Genomic DNA, 19456 nt, shown 5'->3' with positions numbered 1-19456 from the left:
TGCAACCATTCTTCGTATGTTTTAACCTCCAACCCCCTAATCATCTTTGTTGCTGTTCTCTGCACTCTTTCCAGAATCTCAACATCTTTTTTATATTATGGTGACCAAAACTGGATGCAGTATTCCAAGTGTGGCCTTACCAAGGCTTTATAAAGTGATACTAATACTTTATGTGTTCTTGATTCTACCCCTCTGTAGTGTTGCTTTGGCCTCTGTGACTTCTGCTGCATACTACTGGCTCATATTTAAGTGATTGTCCACTAGGACTCCAAGATCCCTCACATTTATTGCACTTGAGCCAGGTTTCACCTAATCTGTACCCATACAATTGGTTTTTCTTGCCTAAGTGTAAATCTTACTTTTCTCTAAATTGAATTTCATTTTGTTAGATAGGCCCCAGTCTTCAGGTCTGATGAAATCCATCTTGAGCCTATCTTCTGGAGCGTTGGCTATTCCTGCCAGCTTAGTGTCATCTGCAAATTTGATGAGTTCCCCCTTTATTCCCTCATCTAAATCATTTATGAAGATATAAAAGAGTACTGGGCCTAAAATAGAACCTTGGGGTACTCCATTGGTTACTCCTTCCATGTCGATGTAATTCCGTTAAGGGCTACATGTTGTCAGTTACAAATCCATCTGGTGATGGTGTTGCCCATCCCATATTTTTCTATCTTACCAAACAGTAGGTTGTGGTCTTTGTCAAATGCCTTACTGAAATTCAAATATACTATGTCCAGAGCATTTCACTGGTTCACTAGTTTACTCACTTTGTCAAAGAATGAAATAAGATTTGTTTGGCATAATCTGTTTTTGACGAGGCCATGTTGGTTTTCAGTTATAATTTTGCTTGCTTTAGGTGTTTGCAGATTTGTTGCTTGATTAATTTTTCCAGGAACTTTCTAGATATTGTGTCAGATTGATTGATCTGTAGTTTCCTGGTTCTGGGGTCTCCCCCCCCCTTTTTTTTTTTAAGATGGGAACCACATCAGCTCTTTTCCAGTCCTCAGATAAGTTCCCTGGTGCTCCAAGAACTTTGAAAGATATGGTACAATGGTTCTGAGGTCACACATCTCCCCATTCCTTCAGAACTCTGGAATGTAATCCATCAGTACTTGGTGATTTGAATCCATCTAGAGAGGTCAGGTATTCTCTTATCTTTTTCTTGCTCATTTTAATTTGTATTTCTAGTATGTCTTTTATAGCTTTGTTTTGGGTAAGTTGGGTTGTATTTTCTTTTTGTGTGAAGACAGATGCAAATAATTAAGCAGTTCTGCTTTCTCTCTAATACCGATTACTTCCTTGCCATCTTCTCCCATTAGTGGATTGAGTGTTTCCTTGACTTTTTTCCTTGCTTTTTTATGTGTGGAAGGAAACTTTTAAAAATTATTTTTGACATTTGTTGCAACTTCATTCTAAGCCTTAGTTTTCCTGACTTCATCTTTGCAGTTTTGAGCTAGTTGTTGGTATTCTGTCCTAGATATGTGTCCCTCTTTCCATTTACTATTACTATTATTAATTAATAATCACTATTAAATATAGGGATTTTCTCATGTAAAGTGAAATAATTAATTCATGTCTTTGGTTCTTGCTGTGGGTTAAAACCTCTCCCTCAGTATATTCCCATTGCAAACTGTTCTCCATGATATCGACGGAAGAATCCAAGATGGATTATTCTAGCCTGCTAGCTCATTGACTGAATTGAAATTCTGAAGACACGCCTCCCTGGTAATGGTCCCCAGTCTTTAAATTCAGTCTCAGCTCGCAGGACTGGCTATCTTGAGCGCCTGTTCCTCAGCTTTTTTCTTGTGTTCCTAAGATTTATGTAGTTTGATAATAATTCTGACCTTATTTTTTCCCATATCATTGATTTGGACTATTTCTGATAGAAAAATGAATATTAGCATAGGGCTTAGGACTTGAATTTCCAGATTGTAACTTAAGGGCAACAACACACCCTATTTTCATTTTTTTAATTTAAAAATAAATATACTTTAAAAAATTCAAATGCACTCCCTATCCTAAACATTTGCGACACTTGTCCCTAGAAGATAATATGCCATTATACTTAAATTTTTGTTAACCTTAGATGTAATAACCTTAATGTTCAAATACATAGAGTAATTTACTATTTTACTATTTACATCAATGGAGGCTTCCAGATAGGTACAGTGTCATCTTTAAATGAAGGAATTGTATATGGGTTCCAAAATTTATAGGGGATGATATTACAGCAATAGTTTCCTAATCATATAAAATAATTTTTCTGGGCAGTAACTAAAAGGTACAGTATTAACTAGCAAAGGAACATTCGAAATATTCCAAGCTATTTTCAGTCAACCTCATAGAGATTTTCATAGGTGGATTCTAATCATCTCCTGATCTGATTTATTTTTCATGGATGCTCTGAACTTTAATAATGAAGCAATAATGAAAAGAATCAGAAGTGATAATATCAAGGATCCATTTTATATTGTCATTCTATATCAAGACTAAGCCTCACTATAGTTGTTCAGCTTGTCTTTTTGAAAATTACCCCAACGCTTTCAGTAATCTTGTGAATTCTATGTTTCTTAAACTATTTTAATTAACTCCTTACTCCAGCAACTTGGACAACTTGGCTGCTTGTTGAAGTGGTTTAGGGTGACAATGGATTAATAATAGCATCTTTCCCATCTCAACTCCCCTACATTTTTATTGTATTCGCTATCACTTTTCACATTGTGTAGTCAAATGTGAATAAATGTGACTCATGAATAATGTACTTATTTGGCATACAAGCCATGAAGTCACAAACTGGCACTGAGAAATCCCTGGCATAGATTTTATCATGTCTTTATTGTATCAAAACTGATCTTATTTTTCTTTCTTGCAGTTTATATGCATTAGATTGAATATCTATGGCATATTTGTCAGTTTTCCTATTTCACTGAAATTGCAGTTTTACTCAGCATAAATTTGGCAGTTTTCTCTTGAAGCGGAATAGCTGTTGAATATATAGTCAACACAATTTTTAGGTTATCTAAAAATGTGTTATTTAGTGAAGCCAGGTCCCCATTTATAGTATGTATTTGTTAGCCCTTTAATCTAAATCCTTCCTATCTCTTGCAAATTCTAATCTTGTAGTCGTTTAGCCTTCCTAATTACCATCATTTCTGCTCAGTGGGTGAATTTTCAGTCCTTTGAATAAATTTTACCTTACTGATTTTCATTCCCAAGTAAACTCTAAAGCATTTGCATGATCTTGGGTTATTGTGTTTATATTACAAAAAAGGATTTCCATATATATGGCAATATTTTATGGGAGGTATTCATACAATATCCTCATGCAAAATTCTTTTCCTGATGATATTCTTTGTTTCTTAAGCTGCTGTGTAGCAGCCTCAGGGAACTGAGAGAAAAAGCAAAAGCTTGATATGTAAATATGCAGATAGTAGAGGAAGGCTTCTCACAAATGTCATTCTTAGCCATGGAACATTTCTGAATGGCATATTTAAGTGCAACTGGGTTTTTCTGTTCTGCCTATTCCACAGTTTTCTTAAGTAGGTAAGAAAATTATTTTCTTAAATAGTTCTTAACTATTGCTTGAATTGTTAAGCACATTATCTGTCTCTGTTTTTGGTAGAGTATCCTGAGTAAATAGTAAAGGAGGTTAAAAATGAAAGCCTGCATAATGGCACTTTTTCTGAAGCTGCATGTTAATTTGCTATTAGTATATGCAGCACATAAGAAATTTTGTGAAACCTGGCCTGGCCTATTGGCTAAGACACTAAAGACCTATCTGTTTCCATGAGCAGTGAGTGAATATAGTATGCTGGCTGGTGTCCTCAGTTACCAATCTGATATTTGCTTTTGATTAGTATTGTTTTTATAATTGATTTTAAATTTGTAACTTTTAAATTTACATATTTTTGAATTTCTGAGCTGCCTAGAGCGGTTTGCAAGTTGGGTAACTATAGAGGCTGAATAAATAACCAAGCATCTTTATTGCTTAAAATGTTTGCACATGAGATAGTCCTGAGAGGATCGTACCAAAAAATTACAATATAATTACTTAGAAGAAAATTGTATTGTATTGTGTTCAAAGGCTTATGGTTCAAAATGTAAATTGAAAAAAGCATTATACTCCCAGCAGTCTCTCCTTTTCATTAATATAAGTATTATACTTAATTTATTTACTTGCTCTAGGAGATAAATGACATAAAAACACCTAAAGCAATGCTAGTATAATTATAATATATAGTAATTATGGATAAGTATGGATATAAATCAGTATTTACTTTTTTTTTTTAAAGGTTTAATTGGCTGCCCTGGGCAGCTCACAAAAACAATAATAAAAAACAAAGAAAAGTAATAAAACCAATGTCCAAATAAAATAAATAAAATCCCAGCTTCTAAACAACATTCAGTACATCAACATTTACAATCACTCAGCTCCAGCTTCACCCCATCCAATTCTTAGGGGAAGAACCAGAAAAGTAACTAAAAAAGTTACGGCCTGCTGAAACTCAGGTTTGACTATATACTGTGACAGTAAGAGTGACAAGCATCCATATTTTTTATGTTCTTTTCATGACTGCAAAATACCATCCAGTAATACCATGTTTCCCTGAAAATAGGACCTGTCCTGAAACTAAAGCCTTGCCACATTTTTTGCGTGGGCAAAAATATAAGCCCACCCCCCCGAAAATAAGCCCCCTGGACAATCCCCCCCTCCGGCCAGGCAGAGCACCGCTTGCCGACCTAGTGGTATCCCAAAGGCGCCAAGCCATGGGAACGAGGTTGGGGGCAAAGGCGCTTGCTTTGCTTGGTGCTTTCGGGGTACCTCTTAAGTCGGTCAGTGGTGCTGTGCTCAGCTGATGAGTGGGGAGGTTGCCGGGCAGCTGCTCTCTTGTGAGCGGGCTCCTGAAGAGCCGGGCACAACCTCAGGGTTGAATGGCTGTGTTGTGCTGTCGCAGCAGCAACACAGCAGCCATAAGGTGACCACACTTGCAAGCAGCCGCCCGGCAACCCCCCTTTCCAGCCGGGTACAGCACCACTGACCGATATAGCAGTACCCGGAGGGCACCAAGCAATGCGTGCGCCTGTTCACCGCCCTCTGCCTCCCGCGACTCGGCGCCTTCGGAATGCCCCTAGGTGAGTGAATGGGCTCTGCATGGCTGGAGATGGGGATTGCGCAAGCGGCTTTTCCATTCCCTGCATGTGCGACTCGCAGGCTCACGATGCCCTTGGCTAACTCTACAGTACCTGCAGAGCCAGGGCATCTCTGTTGCTAGCGCCGCTCGCCACTTGTTTTTTTTTTTTTTTCCTGGCTTTCAAAGCATGGAGGACGGATGCCGCTTTGGAAGTACGCTCTATGGTAGCGTACAACCATAGAGCGTACTCCCAGAGCAGTAGCCTACCTCCGTGCTTTGGAAGCCGCAACGGAGGACGAATGCCGCTCTGGGAGTACGCTCTATGGTTGTATGCTCTGCAGCCCACAACCATGGAGTGTACTCCCAGAGCAGCATCCATCCTCCGTGCTTTGAAAGCCAAAAAAAAAAAAAAAAAGCAAGCGGTGGGCAGCACCAGCAGCAGAGATGTCCTGGCTCTGCAGGTACTGTAGAGTTAGCCAAGGGCATCGTGAGCCTGCAAGTCACTCAAGAGGGGAGTGGAAAAGCCGCTCACGCACACACACCCCTCTCCAGCCATGCAGAGCCCATTCACTCACCTAGGGGCATTCTGAAGGTGCCAAGCGGCGGGAGGCGGAGGGCAGTGAACAGGCGCTCGCGTTGCTTGATGCCTTCCGGATACTGCTAGATCGATCATCAGCGCTGTTCCTGGCTGGGAAGGGGGGTTGCCAGGTGACTGCTTGCGAGTGCGGTCACCTCATGGCTGCTGTGTTGCTGCTGCGACAGCACAACACAGCCATTCGACCCTGAGGCTGTGCCCGGCTCTTCAGGAGCCCGCTCATAAGGGAGCAGCTGCCCGGCAACCGAAAAACAATAAGCCCTCCCCTTTAATAAGCCTAAGGCCATATTTCGTGGGTCAAAAAAATATAAGAACCAGTCGTATTTTTGGGGAAACACGGTAATAACCCTATTAATGAATGACAAAATGAATCATTGGCTAGCAACTGTGACCTTTTTTACTAGATATTTTATAGAGGAAAATCATTCATAATTTTATCTAAGTTAGATGGTGGTTAGTCAAAGTTCAGTTAAGGGACACATCTTCCAATGAAAGATTTATTTGAGGTGGTAGATTCTGATGAAGTGGGCAGTATTTTATATGAACTGGATTCTTGTCTCTTTTAACCTAATCAAATTGCCAAGAAGGGGATAGAGATTTGATGGGGAAGTGGTGAATTCTTTGAGAAAGGGAAGGAAATGGTTGTATGCCCTGTCCACAAGAGGGAAATTTGAATCTTGAAATCACCAACGACGGACATTTTCCGCCCCATCAAGCAGCTATATCAACTGGGAGATAAACTCTGCACCAATTGGTAGATCAAACAAGATCCTGACATGTCTAGTTGACAATTTTGTCAACCAAAAGGTAGAGAAGGAAATAGAGGATGAGCTATCCTGGACTTCATACTTACTAATAGGGATGTAATGATTGAAAGGGTAGAAGAATTTTGGGGGAAGAGTCACTATGTCATATTAGAATTCAACATAATGTAGGCACAGATAATCTAACAAAGTCAATCCATTGTTTTAGATTTAAAGAAAGCTGGCTTCAACAAACTATGAGATTAGGATGGAAATCTTAAAGGGAAAAACAATTCAGGATGTTTGGGAGACACTGAAAAATGAGATTATAAAAAAACCAATCAAACACAATACCATAGAGGGAAAAAAGAGACACAAGATGAAACCAGCCTGGTTGCACAAAAAACTATCTTAAGAAACTGAGGGACAAAAAGAGCAAGTATAAAAAATAAAATGTGGGGTACATAACTAAAACAGAATACCAACAAATAGTTCAAATCTACAAAGATGATGTCAAGAAAGCTAAGGCTCACCTAGTCTTGCAACAAATGCCAAAAATAACAAAAAAAGTTTCTTTAAGTATGTAAAGAATAAGAAGAAACTCAAAGAAATGATCAGTTCACTAATGTGAGAAAATCGTAAGATGGTAGCAGGCAGCAGGGAGAAAGTGGAACTACTTAATTTCTTCTTTGCATTTGTTACAAAAGAGGGAAAAAGTCCAATCTATCAAAAGTAGCAAAGATAGAACAGGAATGCAGTTCAAAAGAGGCAAAAAAATTAGTAAGATAACATCTATCCACTCTAGACAAATTCAGATCTCCAGGACCAGATGGTTAACATCTCAGGGTTCTGAAGGAGATGGCAGATGTGATCTCTGAATCACTGAACAAAATCTTTCCTGGAGCATGCGGGAACTGACAGAGGATTGGAAACGAGCTGATGTGATTCTCCAATTTTAAAAAAGGAGAACATGTGGAACCAGGAAACCACAGATCAATCAGCTTGACATTAATACCTGGGAAAATCCAAGAAAAGATAATCAGGCACAGGATTTGAATAAGGCAATTACTGGAAGTCAGCAATCGGTTTGTTAAAAACAGATCATGCTAAACAAATCTTATTACCTTCTTCGATAAATGACTAAATTACTGAATCAAGGAAATGCTGTGAATATAGAATACATGGACTCTTCAGTAAGGCATTTATCAAAGTAGATCACAGCCTATATCAGCACCACTACCAGATGAATTCACAGTGTGAATAGAACTACCGTATTTTTTGGACTATAAGAGGTACCAAGACCAGTCTATAAGACGCACCAAGATTTCGACGTTTTTTTCTTCCCCAGCCCCTATGAGCACTCTACAGGTTTGAGCAGAGTTGAGATAAGGCAAAAACTCCCCCATTTTTCACCAAAACAGGGGCATTTTTCCTTTCTCCCAATCCTGCTGAAGCCTGCAGAGTGCTTCTGGGGGGTGGGGAGGAGGCAAAAACACTCCCATTTTGCTGACAAACTGCCGGTTTTTCACAAAAATGGATGCGGGATGGTGCTTCAGGAGGCCAAAAGGGCTGTATTTGGTGTATAAGACGCAACAACATTTCCACGCTCTTTTAGAGGGGAAAAAGATGCATCTTATACTCCGAAAAATACGGTACATCTACAAGGAGGGAAGCATGCAATGGATACCCCAAGGTTCTGTCTTGGCCAAATGCTCATATGCACACTATATAAACATATGCAGTCCTTTAAATTTAAACACAACTGTATTAATTTATGATACTTGTGATACATTTAAGAGTTTTAAGACATTGCTGACTAGACAGTCAAGGTTATGTTTTCTTCCACTGCCTGGAGCCATTATGCCTTGCTTCACTACACTGAATTTAAGCTGGAGGCTATGGCCAGAATTGAAGACCTTCTCTTCAGAAAGGACAGATTAATAAGACTGGTAACACCTAATATGGGGTTCTGAACTTCCTGCTAGCTATTTCATTTCACAACTTCGTTTCATTTAACTGCAATCTGTACTCCCACTAATCTTGATAAAAGTCCACCAATCTTAAAGACTACACTGTTCTATAGCTGTGAGGATTGCCAGACATCAAGTTCATCTACATGGCTAGCATAATACAGTTGTAGACCCTAGCCTCAAGACTGTTGGCAGCCTAATTGACTTTAATATCCTCCCCATGTTGTCTACTTGCCTATTTTTAAGGACGTTGCTTTCCATGCCACAATGAAAGTATAATCTGCTGATTCAGAAGAATCAGCATTCTTCTGCAGGAAAACCATATATAGTTCTGGAGTTAACATCAAATCATTCTGCTATTTCTAATATGCCTCCAGATTTACGTCCGAAATCATTTTCTGTAAAAAGGATTATGAAGAGCATCATTTTGGAGGATTGTGCTCTTGCCTTCTTTTCTAGATATTTTATCTTTCAAGAGCATCCCCCTCCCCTCCCCCAAGAGAGGATGGCATCCTCTCTTCTAGGATTCCAGAAAACCTTGAGACCATTTTATTGATTGAACATCCGGGGGACATAACCAAGTCTTCACTGCCTTGCAAAAGGCCAACAATCATCCTGTTATCTGGAGGGAAGAATATTCCAGGGGTCAGAGGTAACAGTATAGAAGGCAAGTCTCCTGGTTCCCACCCTCTGACATTCCTTGGCTGATGGGCGTACAATGTGGCCAACCTGCCTGCCTGAGTTGAATGTATAGAAATGACTGGCAGAAAGTGGTCTTTTAAGATAACCTTGCCCCAAGCCCTGAAGGACTTTAAAAGTGATCATCAGCTACATGAATTGCACTCAGAAACACTCTGGCATCTAGTGCAACTCATGAGGCAGTGCTGTTACACATGTCAGATTTCTGACACCCTTTTGGATCTATGCAGCTGCATTCTGTACCAGTTGAACATTCTGAATATTCTACAGGGAGGCCCCATATAGAGCACATTGCAGTAGTTTAGACAAGAGGTCACAAGGGTCCAATCCAGGATTGAGCAAAGCTTCCCAATCCAGGAATGGATGTAACTGGCACACCACCCTAAAGTGTGCAAAGGCCCTCCTGGCCACAGTTGCCACATGCTCTTCTAGAAAAGCCATGAGTCCAAGAGCTCCACTAGAGTGAATATGAGCGACTTAATCTGCATGTTCCTAGCACTGAACCTGCATGTGGAAAACAATCTTACTCCCACCGAGGAGGGACTGGGTTACCAAAATAGGGCCGCTAGGCAAATCTTTGTGGATTTATTAATGGCACAGAAATAATCCCCTTTTCGAGGGCGGGGAAGTGAGCTAACGTCGCGATGACACGACGTTCAATCTTGGAGCTCCAAGATCGCAGTTAATATTTCTGCCACTGTACGGTCTTTTGGACCTAAACCATCTCGCAGAGTTGGTGATAGAAAAGAGTACGTCCTGCTGATCTCAGGGACGCTGCAAAGTCCCTGATTGATCCAGGAGAAGCTCTTATTCCGACGACAGAAACACAGCCTTTGAAGCTGCTGAAGTTGTGAAAGCTCCAGAATGGAAAGAAAGCGGAAAGAGAAAGTGTGTCGAATTGGTGAGGAAATTTTATTATTAGAAAAGAGACTATCCCCCCTAAAAAAAGCTAAATTAAAATTGAAGACAGAAGAGAGAAAGCGGCGAAATTAAGCCACATTCAACTAAGTGTGTTATCTTTTTTTATCTTTTTCTTTTCACGGATGGATTTTTTGCAATGTTCCCTATTTTTTAAAACTGAATGGATTAGTTTTTCTTCTATTTTTTATTCTTCTTATATCTATGGATTAAAATTCTCTTTTTCTTTTTTATAAAGATTGATTGGATTGTTTTTCTTTGTCCATTTAAGCATTTTTTTAAATAAGTTTGGCATATAAAGAAGATATAAAGAGGAATATAAAGAGGGCTGTAACAATAGAGGGAAAAGAAGTAACACTGCCACTTAGAGGCTGGAGGCTTGGAAATATTGTTTTTCTTTTACTGCACTATTACTGGAAATCTACAGGCTGATGCAATGCAAACGTATAATTAAAAATTAAGTTAAACAGTTAAATTTAGAGTATTACGTATAAAATGAAGTGATAATAGTTATAGTCAAATAAATGATTAATAATGATAGTAATGCATATATATATATATATATATGCACATATATGCATATATATGCATATATATGCATATATATGCATATATATATATATATATATATATATATATATATATATATATATATATATATATATATATACACATACACGTGTTGTGACTCAGCAGAAGTTTGCTGTGAGTTGAGTCGGGATGCAGGAATAACAATGCAGTTGCGGCTCGTTAGTGTCGTCTTCTGGAGATAAAAGGACTGATGGTGCCACACCCTGGTTGCAGACGTCAACATTCATCGTTCATTCGTGGTTCGTCGTTCGTTTATGGAGAATTCAGTTCCGTTCCTGTTTGAGTTTGTGAGACACTTGGAGAAGTGATTTTGCTTCTTGAAAACTTGGTGCTGTAAGAGTTTTGTTTCTGCATTCTGCCGCGTAACCTTTGTTTGCAAGAGACTTTATCTATGTTTATTTTGGGCTCGCAGCCAGCCTGAGCCGAGACTGATAAAGGCTTTCTTTTGGCAAGCTTTGTGTGACTTTAGTTTTGGAACAGGCTAAGTGGGGGACAGAACATGTATGTATGTATGTATGTATGTATGTATGTATGTATGTATGTATGTTGTGGCCCAGCAGGAGCTGCTGGAGATGCAAACAGACTCTGACAGCGAGGGGCTTTATGAGTTGGCTCTGGAAGAAGAGTGGAGGACCTGGACAAGGTTCCGACTCCGAGCAGCGCGCAGAGAGACTGGTTGGCCACCAGGTGGCGCCTGAGCCTTGAATCAGTGGGGAGGAGACAAGAAAGAGTGATCCAGAAACCAACTGTGAGTTGGCGACCAGGAGGCACCTGAGACATGGAGAAGTGGTGAGAGCCGAAGGGAGTGTGCTCATGACGTCAGGCCTCAGGCCACTTTCCTATCATTGCTATATGCTTCAAGCATATACGTTCTCCTCAACAAGACCCCGTATCATTATCCAACTGCTGGACCATATGGTAGCTGCAATTTAAGTGTATTTTGCCTTTATTTTAACCTTGACAGGCATGATACTTCCACTCTGCTTTTCTGGGTATGGATGTAAAACAGCTCTTTTTCTTTGTAACAGTAACAGAGTTGGAAAGTATCTTGGAGGTCATCTAGTCCAAGCATTTCCAACCCCTGGGCTGTGGTCTGTTCAGAACCAGACCATGCAAGTGGTGAGTGAGCGCACTTGCGCAAGTGGCGCACACACACCTGCCTCTGACATGGAACTATCCCTTCTTCCTCCCTGCCAGTCCACCAAACCAGAAAGGTTGGGAACCGCTGATGTAGTCCAACCCCTTCCCCCCCGGCTCTCAGGAGACCTATACTGTTTCTGATAAAGTGTTATCCAGTCTCTTCTTAAAAGCCTCCAGTCTTAAGCAGTTTGAGTAAAATGTTTTTTTAAAAAATAATATTCAATTTTGTTTTATTAATAGGAACCTTTTGGATAGAGATACATTTTCAAAATCTGATCCAAGTAAGTATTATTTTGGTATTTCACTTTTGGAATAAAGCAATGAAGAAATGAAATTGTAAATTTACTGTTGTTTCCTTATCACATCTGGCTATATTGCTAAGATTATTTTAACTACTAGTTTAGCTATTCTTTGTTTAGTTTGAGTTATTCCAGGAACTAGCTGAAAATCCTTTCTTATGTATACTGTAGTACTCCGGAATAGTGAAAATGAGATACACTACTTTTTTTGCAAGTTTCTCCTTACCCTAATATTATATATTTTAAAAAATCTACAAAACTTTCTATACAACAAATATTCTTGTCCTTATTTTTAAATTTACAAGAAGAATCGGCAGAGAACAAAGTAATGTAACCCCAATTCAAATTTTATTTTATTTACATGACACAAGTAAAATATCAAGATTTTAAAAAATTAAACTCTTTGCATAAAATATGAGTTTCCTCAGCAGCTAATTCAAATTATACTTCCAAATAAGAAGCTAAAGGCTCTTTGTATTATAATAATAGTAATAACAACAACAACAATAATAATAATAATAATAATAATCGCGCAGACTGATTATAAATTGCGGCACAATTCAGTAGCACAAATGATCCATTGGAATTTGTGCAAAAATTATAATATTAAAACAGCAACAAACTGGTGGGAACATCAGCCTGAAAAAGTCACCGAAAATCAGATGGTCAAGATCTTGTGGGATTTTCACATACAGACAAAATACTATCGCATAATACACCAGACATCACATTGGTTGAGAAAAATAAGGTCACAATCATAGACATTGCAATACCAGGTGATAGCAGGGTCGCTGAGAAGGAACATGAAAAAATCGCAAAATACCAAGACTTAAAAATTGAAATTCAACGACTATGGCACAAACCAGCAGTGGTAATTCCAGTGGTAATTGGCACACTGGGTGCTATTCCAAAAGCACTGGAATTACATTTAAAACAGTTAAAAATTGACAAAATCACCATCAGTCAAATGCAAAAAGCCGCACTGCTTGGATCTGCACGCATATTACGAAAATACGTTACGACGTCCTAGGCCCCTGGGTGGGGCCTGACTAGTAACCAATGCCAAATCCGGCGAAACAACTGGCCGCTGTGATACAATTGTATAATAATAATAGTAATAGTTACCACCACCTTGTCGTGATGGAGGGGCTTGCGTGCTCTAATGATCCTAAGGGCTATGCTGAACAGGTGCAACTATATCAGGCAGGTCTCAGGTGAAGGGCCAGACAAAATTTGCTCCACAACCCATTCAAATATGGTGAATACAAAAAAAGAATGAAATTTATGCCGGCTGAACCGTCGCCCGGATTAACAAGGGTTCCATTGGATGCTATGGCTCCTGGGCATTCTGTGCAAAATGAGCTACAGGGCTCAACTCCCTCTGCTAGGCAACCAGGGCATGGAGCTGACAAGCTACTGGAAGAAAAAGCGAAAAATCTGGACTAGGGAAGAAAACATCTCTATTATCAAAGCTTACTATCAGTCTGAGCCAGCAAAATGTGGATTTCAAAAACGAAGGCATCAGATTTGGAAGATGAACCACACGGATTGTGAGATCAGTGAACAAAGGCTAATGGACCAACGATGTGTAATTCGAAGCCACAAATTTTTCACTACAGCAGAATTAATAGGAATTGAAGAGAAAGCAACTAATGGTCTGAATATACCAACAAAGAAGAGTAACATCAAGAATGATCTGCAAACTCAAAAGCAAACTGAGGAAGAAAGGGAGGAAGAGGATGCTGAAATGGATGAAGATAAAGAACAAAGAAACACTAAAGAACAAACACCAACAGATATTGCTCAATTAGCTGAGAAAATAAAGGATCAAATGAAAGAACACGTTTGCCAAAGCTGAACCAAGTGGACCGGAAAGAATTGAGAAAGGTACTAAAAAAGCTCAATGAGGCTATACAAACCTTTCAAATCACTGCATTAGCTGAAACAAACCAGCTGATGTATGCAGCAGCCTTCATACCCATCAAAGAATTGGGTTTGAATATACAAAAGAACCAAAGAGGCAAGAAGAGGAAGCCTAAATGGAAAATTCGGTTGGAATTGAAGATCAAAAAATTTCATGGAGACTTGAGCAGCTTGAAGAACCTAAGGCAAGGTCAGCTAAAGAACAAACAGGTCAAGAGCAGCCTGGAAGTAAGATATGATTTGGAGAATAAGGAGATTGTGGTAGTAATTGAAGAGCTGAAGCAGAAGATTATTGCTGTTGCTGAAAAGATTAAAAGGTATGAAAACCAAGTAACTCAGTTCAAGGAAAACTCACAGTTCAGAGCAAATCAGCACCAGTTTTATAAAAGCTTAGAAAGTGGAGATGGAGTAACAACAAATGAAAAGCCTGATAAAGAGAAAGCTCTGGAATTCTGGAAGAATTGTGGGAAAACAACAAGCACAACAGAAATGCAAAATGGATCAAACAGATTAAAGGGCATAAAATGGAAGATGTGAAAATAACAAAAGAAATGGTGCAAAGATAGTCAAGAAAAGTGAAAAATTGGAGTGCACCTGGACTAGATGAGTTACATGGCTTCTGGTTAAAGGCACTTATAGGTGTGCACAAATGAACCAGAACTTAAAAACACCTGAAAATGATGAATGGATGACAACTGGAAGGACATTTTTGATACAAAAAGATAAAGAAAAAGAAAAGGACCCTGGAAACTATAGGCCAATCACCTGTTTGCCAACAACATATAAGCTCCTTACTGGTATCATTGCAAACCAAATCTATGAATCCTTGGAAAGAAATAACTTGCTTCCTGTAGAGCAGAAAAGATGCTGCAAAAATTCAAGAGAAACAAAGGACCAACTGATGATGGACAAGTTAATCCTAAAGAATTCAAAGAAAAGACAAACCAACCTGTTCATGGCTTGGATAGACTATAAGAAAGCGTTTGATTCAGTTCCCCATAGCTAGATCAAGAAATGCCTGAAAATCTTTGACATCAGCAGCAACATAGAAAAATTCATGGAAACTTCAATGAACCTCTGGAAAACGAAGCTTCTAGCTAATGAAGAAGAACTGTGGTTGAAATTAAATGAGGCATTTTCCAGGGTGATTCCCTTTCACCCCTACTTTTTATACTCTCAATGCTACCACTGACAATCATTTTGAAGAAGATGAACTGTGGATATGAACTTGCAAAGAAAGGACTGGAAATTTCGCACTTGGTGTACATGGATGATTTGAAGCTGTTTGGTAAAACAAAAGCTGAACTTAATTTATTAATTGAAAGCACAAAAGAATTATCCAAGACATTGGTATGCAGTTTGGAATTGACAAATGTGTAACAATGGCAACCAAAGCAGGGAAGGTCATAGAAGATGATGGAATAGAACTTGAGAATGAAGAAATGATAAAGGCAGTAAAACCAGAAGAAGGCTACAAGTACTTGGGGATTTTAGAGCCCTCTGACTTAATGCATAATAAAGTCAAGGAATTAAGTCAAGCCAAATACATTCGATGAATTTGCAAGATATTAAAGTCCAAATTGAATGGAGGAAACATCATAAAAGCCATAAATACCTGGGCTATACCTGTGATTTGATACTCTGCAGGAATAATTGACTGGACCCAGATGGAGTTGGACAATTTGGACAGAAAAACAAGGAAGCTTATGACAATGAATCATGCTTTGCACCCTAAAAGTGATGTTGACCGATTATATCTACCAAGAGCAGAGGGTGGTCGAGGACTCCTACAAGTAAAACAGACTGTGGAAGAAGAAAAACACAGCTTGAATGATTACATCCAGAAAAGTGAAGAACCAATGATTAAGGAAGTAAATAAAGGAGGCCTTTTAAAGACAACTAAGTCAAAAGCTGAATATAAGAAAGAAGTAATTGAGAAGCAAGATGAAAATTGGAAAAAACAAAGCTATGCATAGCCAATACTTGAAAAGTATTGAAGGCAAAGCTGACCAAAAGCTAACTTGGACCTGGTTAAGATCAGGAGCACTGAAAAAAGAAACAGAAGGTTTTATTTTGGCAGCTCAAGAACAAGCCTTAGCCACAAACTACATGAAGGCAAAAATTCAACATGTTACCACCAATAGCAAATGTCGCCTCTGTAATAAGAAAGATGAGACAGTCGACCACTTGATCAGTGGGTGCAGCAAAATTTCACAAACTGACTATCTACAATGGCATGACCGCGTTGCTAAGATCATTCACTGGAAATTGTGTCAAAAGTTTGGATTTGAGTACAGCAAAAACCACTGGAACCATCAGGTTGAGAAGGTTTTAGAGAATGAGAAAGTCAAGATCTTGTGGGACTTCAGAATCCAGATTGACAGGCACTTGGCCCGCAACACACCTGACATAACAATAGTTGAAAAGAAAAAAGTATGGTTCATTGACATTGCAATACCTGGAGATGCACAAATTGAAGATAAACAGCAAGAAAAAAATCACAAAGTACTGGGACTTGCAAATTGAAGTTGAGGAACTGTGGAAAAAGAAATCATATGTTGTCCTGATTGTAATTGGAGCCCTTGGTGCAATACCCAAAGGGCTACCTCGCTATTTGGAAATTTTAAATTTATCAGACTTGAACATTTTGATTCTACAAAAAACCACCCTACTTGGAACAGCTTATATCCTTCGACGTTACCTTAACACTTCCTAGGTCCTTGGTTAGGACTCGAGCTGTTGAACTACCAACTAACCCCAAAGGCTGTGAATCTATCAAAGATTAACCACGCAATAATAATAATGCAATAGCTCCTTTCAAAGCTTCTTCATGATAGGTTTTAGAAACAGAATATAAAAATCTTTAACTAATGCCTTCATAAAGTAGGTAAATTTTTTGGGAACTCTGTTTAGGAGACGTCAGATGTAATGGGCAGAATTGTATCTCAGGCTTTACTCCAAATAGTAAGCAAAGCCTGTTATTTCCAAAGCAGTTCAGACAATTGATATAATTTATGTAATTTGTTTCAATGTATGAAACAATAATACCCCATAATGATGCAGTTGTACAAATAACACATTTATAAAAAATATATTAAAATTAATTGCATCATTATGCAAATACTGTACATAAATATTTACATAAATAATGTAAATTAATTGCATAAATATTGTACATTACAATGGTAGAATTTTAGATACCCCTTTTCCCAAATGTTCTGTTGAATTGAGATGTTACTGTGGGAATTTTAAAGCAAGGTGTTGATCAGTTGAACACTATTTGAATGTAGTTTTGAGGTAGGCTGTGTTTAGAGATATGAAAGCTTGGGGGAAAATGTAGATATTTTGTGCCCGTTTTTCCAAGGCCTATTTTGTCTTTTGTTTCCAAAAATTGATAAACTGGGCTATAAAACATTTTTTTTTATTTTTAATATGTGACATTCAAGATGTTAAAAATAGAGATGCTTGTCAAGAGGCAAATCTCAGTAGAAGCATGAATTCTATTACACTCAGCCTTAAAATTAATATGCCCACTGTTTTCTTCTTTTTTTCTGTTGTACAATAAAATATATTACATTTTTATAATAGGCAATAATTTTTATGGCTGACTGTAGTTGGACATATGTGGTGGGAAAGGGATAAAATAAAAAAGCCAAGATTATGACTTCCCCCTTTATCTCCCAGTGCAATGCACAAATATTGAACTTTGAATTTTTCTGCAATAAAACTATTTCCCGTGAAACTTGGGGTGGGGACCTTGTTCTCTCTGTTTGCTCTTCCTTGGGGGAGGTATACAGCCTGTGTGTTGTATACTCAGATGTAAGTTAATAGGAATGGATTTCTGGTAAATTTGAGTCTTTTTAGTATACATTAAACGCTGACTCAGATGCCTGTTTTTTTAAAATACAATTATCTGTTACATTTTTTAAAAAAATAAACAAACAAAACACCATATACAAATATTCAAATTCCAGATATTAATTCTAGTTCATTAGCTCTTAAATATAATTTGTGTTATATCGCTTTAAAATCTGCCTAATATTATAGCTTAAATATTAGTCTATACTGGAATATTAATTTACATACATTTGTGATATTGATTGCCTTTTTTTTCTCTTCTGCAGTTTGTGTTTTGTATACCCAAGGGATGGGAAATAAAGAATGGAGAGAGGTAATGTTATATATATATAGCAGTTGAGTACTGTCATATAAAAGTAATATGTACTGGTATGAGAATTTTTTGCTTTCTAAGAACTGGCAAGGACCAGCATAGCAAATCTATCCATAAATGCTTTATTACAACTTCCCCAATAATATGCTATTGATTTGGGTTAAGTCTACTCTTCTAAGTTTTGCAAGCTGTTGTTGCCATGTAAATGTCTTGAATCCTTTATATTCAGTCTCTATCACTCAATTCAAATAAAAGACTCAAAATCTATGAAGAAGCATACCACCTTTGCCTTTTTTCCAAATGCTCTTCAACTAGTTGCAATGAGGTGTGGCCCTTTTCTTGTTGCTACCAAGTCCAGGCAAAACTCCAAGCAGGACTCCCACCAGGATATGATGCTCACTGCAGTTTGTGGTCCTGGCATTTGGCTTGCTATTTGAAATAGCTGCCAATAGAACATAGAATCATAGGGCTGGAAGAGACCTTGGGGGTCTTCTAGTCGAACTTGAGCAGGAAACCAGGAGATTAGCCATGCCAGCCAAATGGTTGTCCAATCTATTAGAGAAAACCTGCACAATTCCGGGTGGCAAGTTGCTTAATTGCTCTCACTGTCAGGAAATTTCTCCTTAGCTGTATCTCTCTTTAAGCTTCCACCAATTACTTCTTGTCCTGGACTCTGGTGCTTTGGAGAATAAGTTAATCTCTTCTTTGGGACAAACCTGAAGTACTGGAAGATTATCACATCACACCTAGTGGATACAGTATTGGAAGTGTGAAGTCATCAGTGCAGCAAAAAGTGATACTATCACTTCATATGAAATTGATACTATTTCTCTTGTTGATGCAGCTCAGGACTGCATCAGCATTTTTAGCAGGTGCAGCACACTGCTGGCTCATATTTAAGGGGTAGTCCACTAGGACACCTAGATGTCTTCCGCAGTTACTACTTCTGAACCAGGTATCACCTATTCTGTACCTGTGCATCTGGTTTTTCCTGCCTAAGTGCAGGACAATACATTTCTCACCATGAACTGCATCTTATTGAAAACAACCCAATGCTCAAGTCTGTCAGGATCCTTCTGAATCTTGAATCTTGTCTTCCAAAGTATTAGCTGTGTCCCCCATCCCCACTAGCTTGGTGTTCTTTGCAAATTTGGTACATTTCCCTTCTATCCCCTCATCTAAATCATTCATGAAGATGCTTAAGAGTACTGGGCCCTTTTTGCAATTCCTTTCCTCCTACATCCCTTTTTTCCTATTCTGTCTTAGCATTTCCAT

At 38.5% G+C, this 19456-nt stretch overlaps 1 protein-coding gene across 3 annotated transcripts in view; it reads left to right on the top strand.

Annotated features, from left to right (window-relative positions):
* Positions 1-19456, top strand: part of CPNE8 (copine 8) — a 61006-nt gene that overhangs the window by 8814 nt on the left and 32736 nt on the right. For all 3 annotated transcript variants that reach the window (XM_032220862.1, XM_032220863.1, XM_032220864.1), the window contains exons 2-3: positions 12029-12069; positions 18135-18181. In XM_032220862.1, the coding sequence (XP_032076753.1) occupies positions 12029-12069; positions 18135-18181 (88 nt within the window). The remainder of the gene's footprint in view (positions 1-12028; positions 12070-18134; positions 18182-19456) is intronic.

Source organism: Thamnophis elegans, chromosome 7 (assembly GCF_009769535.1).
Source record: "Thamnophis elegans isolate rThaEle1 chromosome 7, rThaEle1.pri, whole genome shotgun sequence".
NCBI classification, from domain to species: Eukaryota; Metazoa; Chordata; class Lepidosauria; order Squamata; family Colubridae; genus Thamnophis; species Thamnophis elegans.
This window is presented reverse-complemented; position numbering and strand designations above follow the sequence as displayed.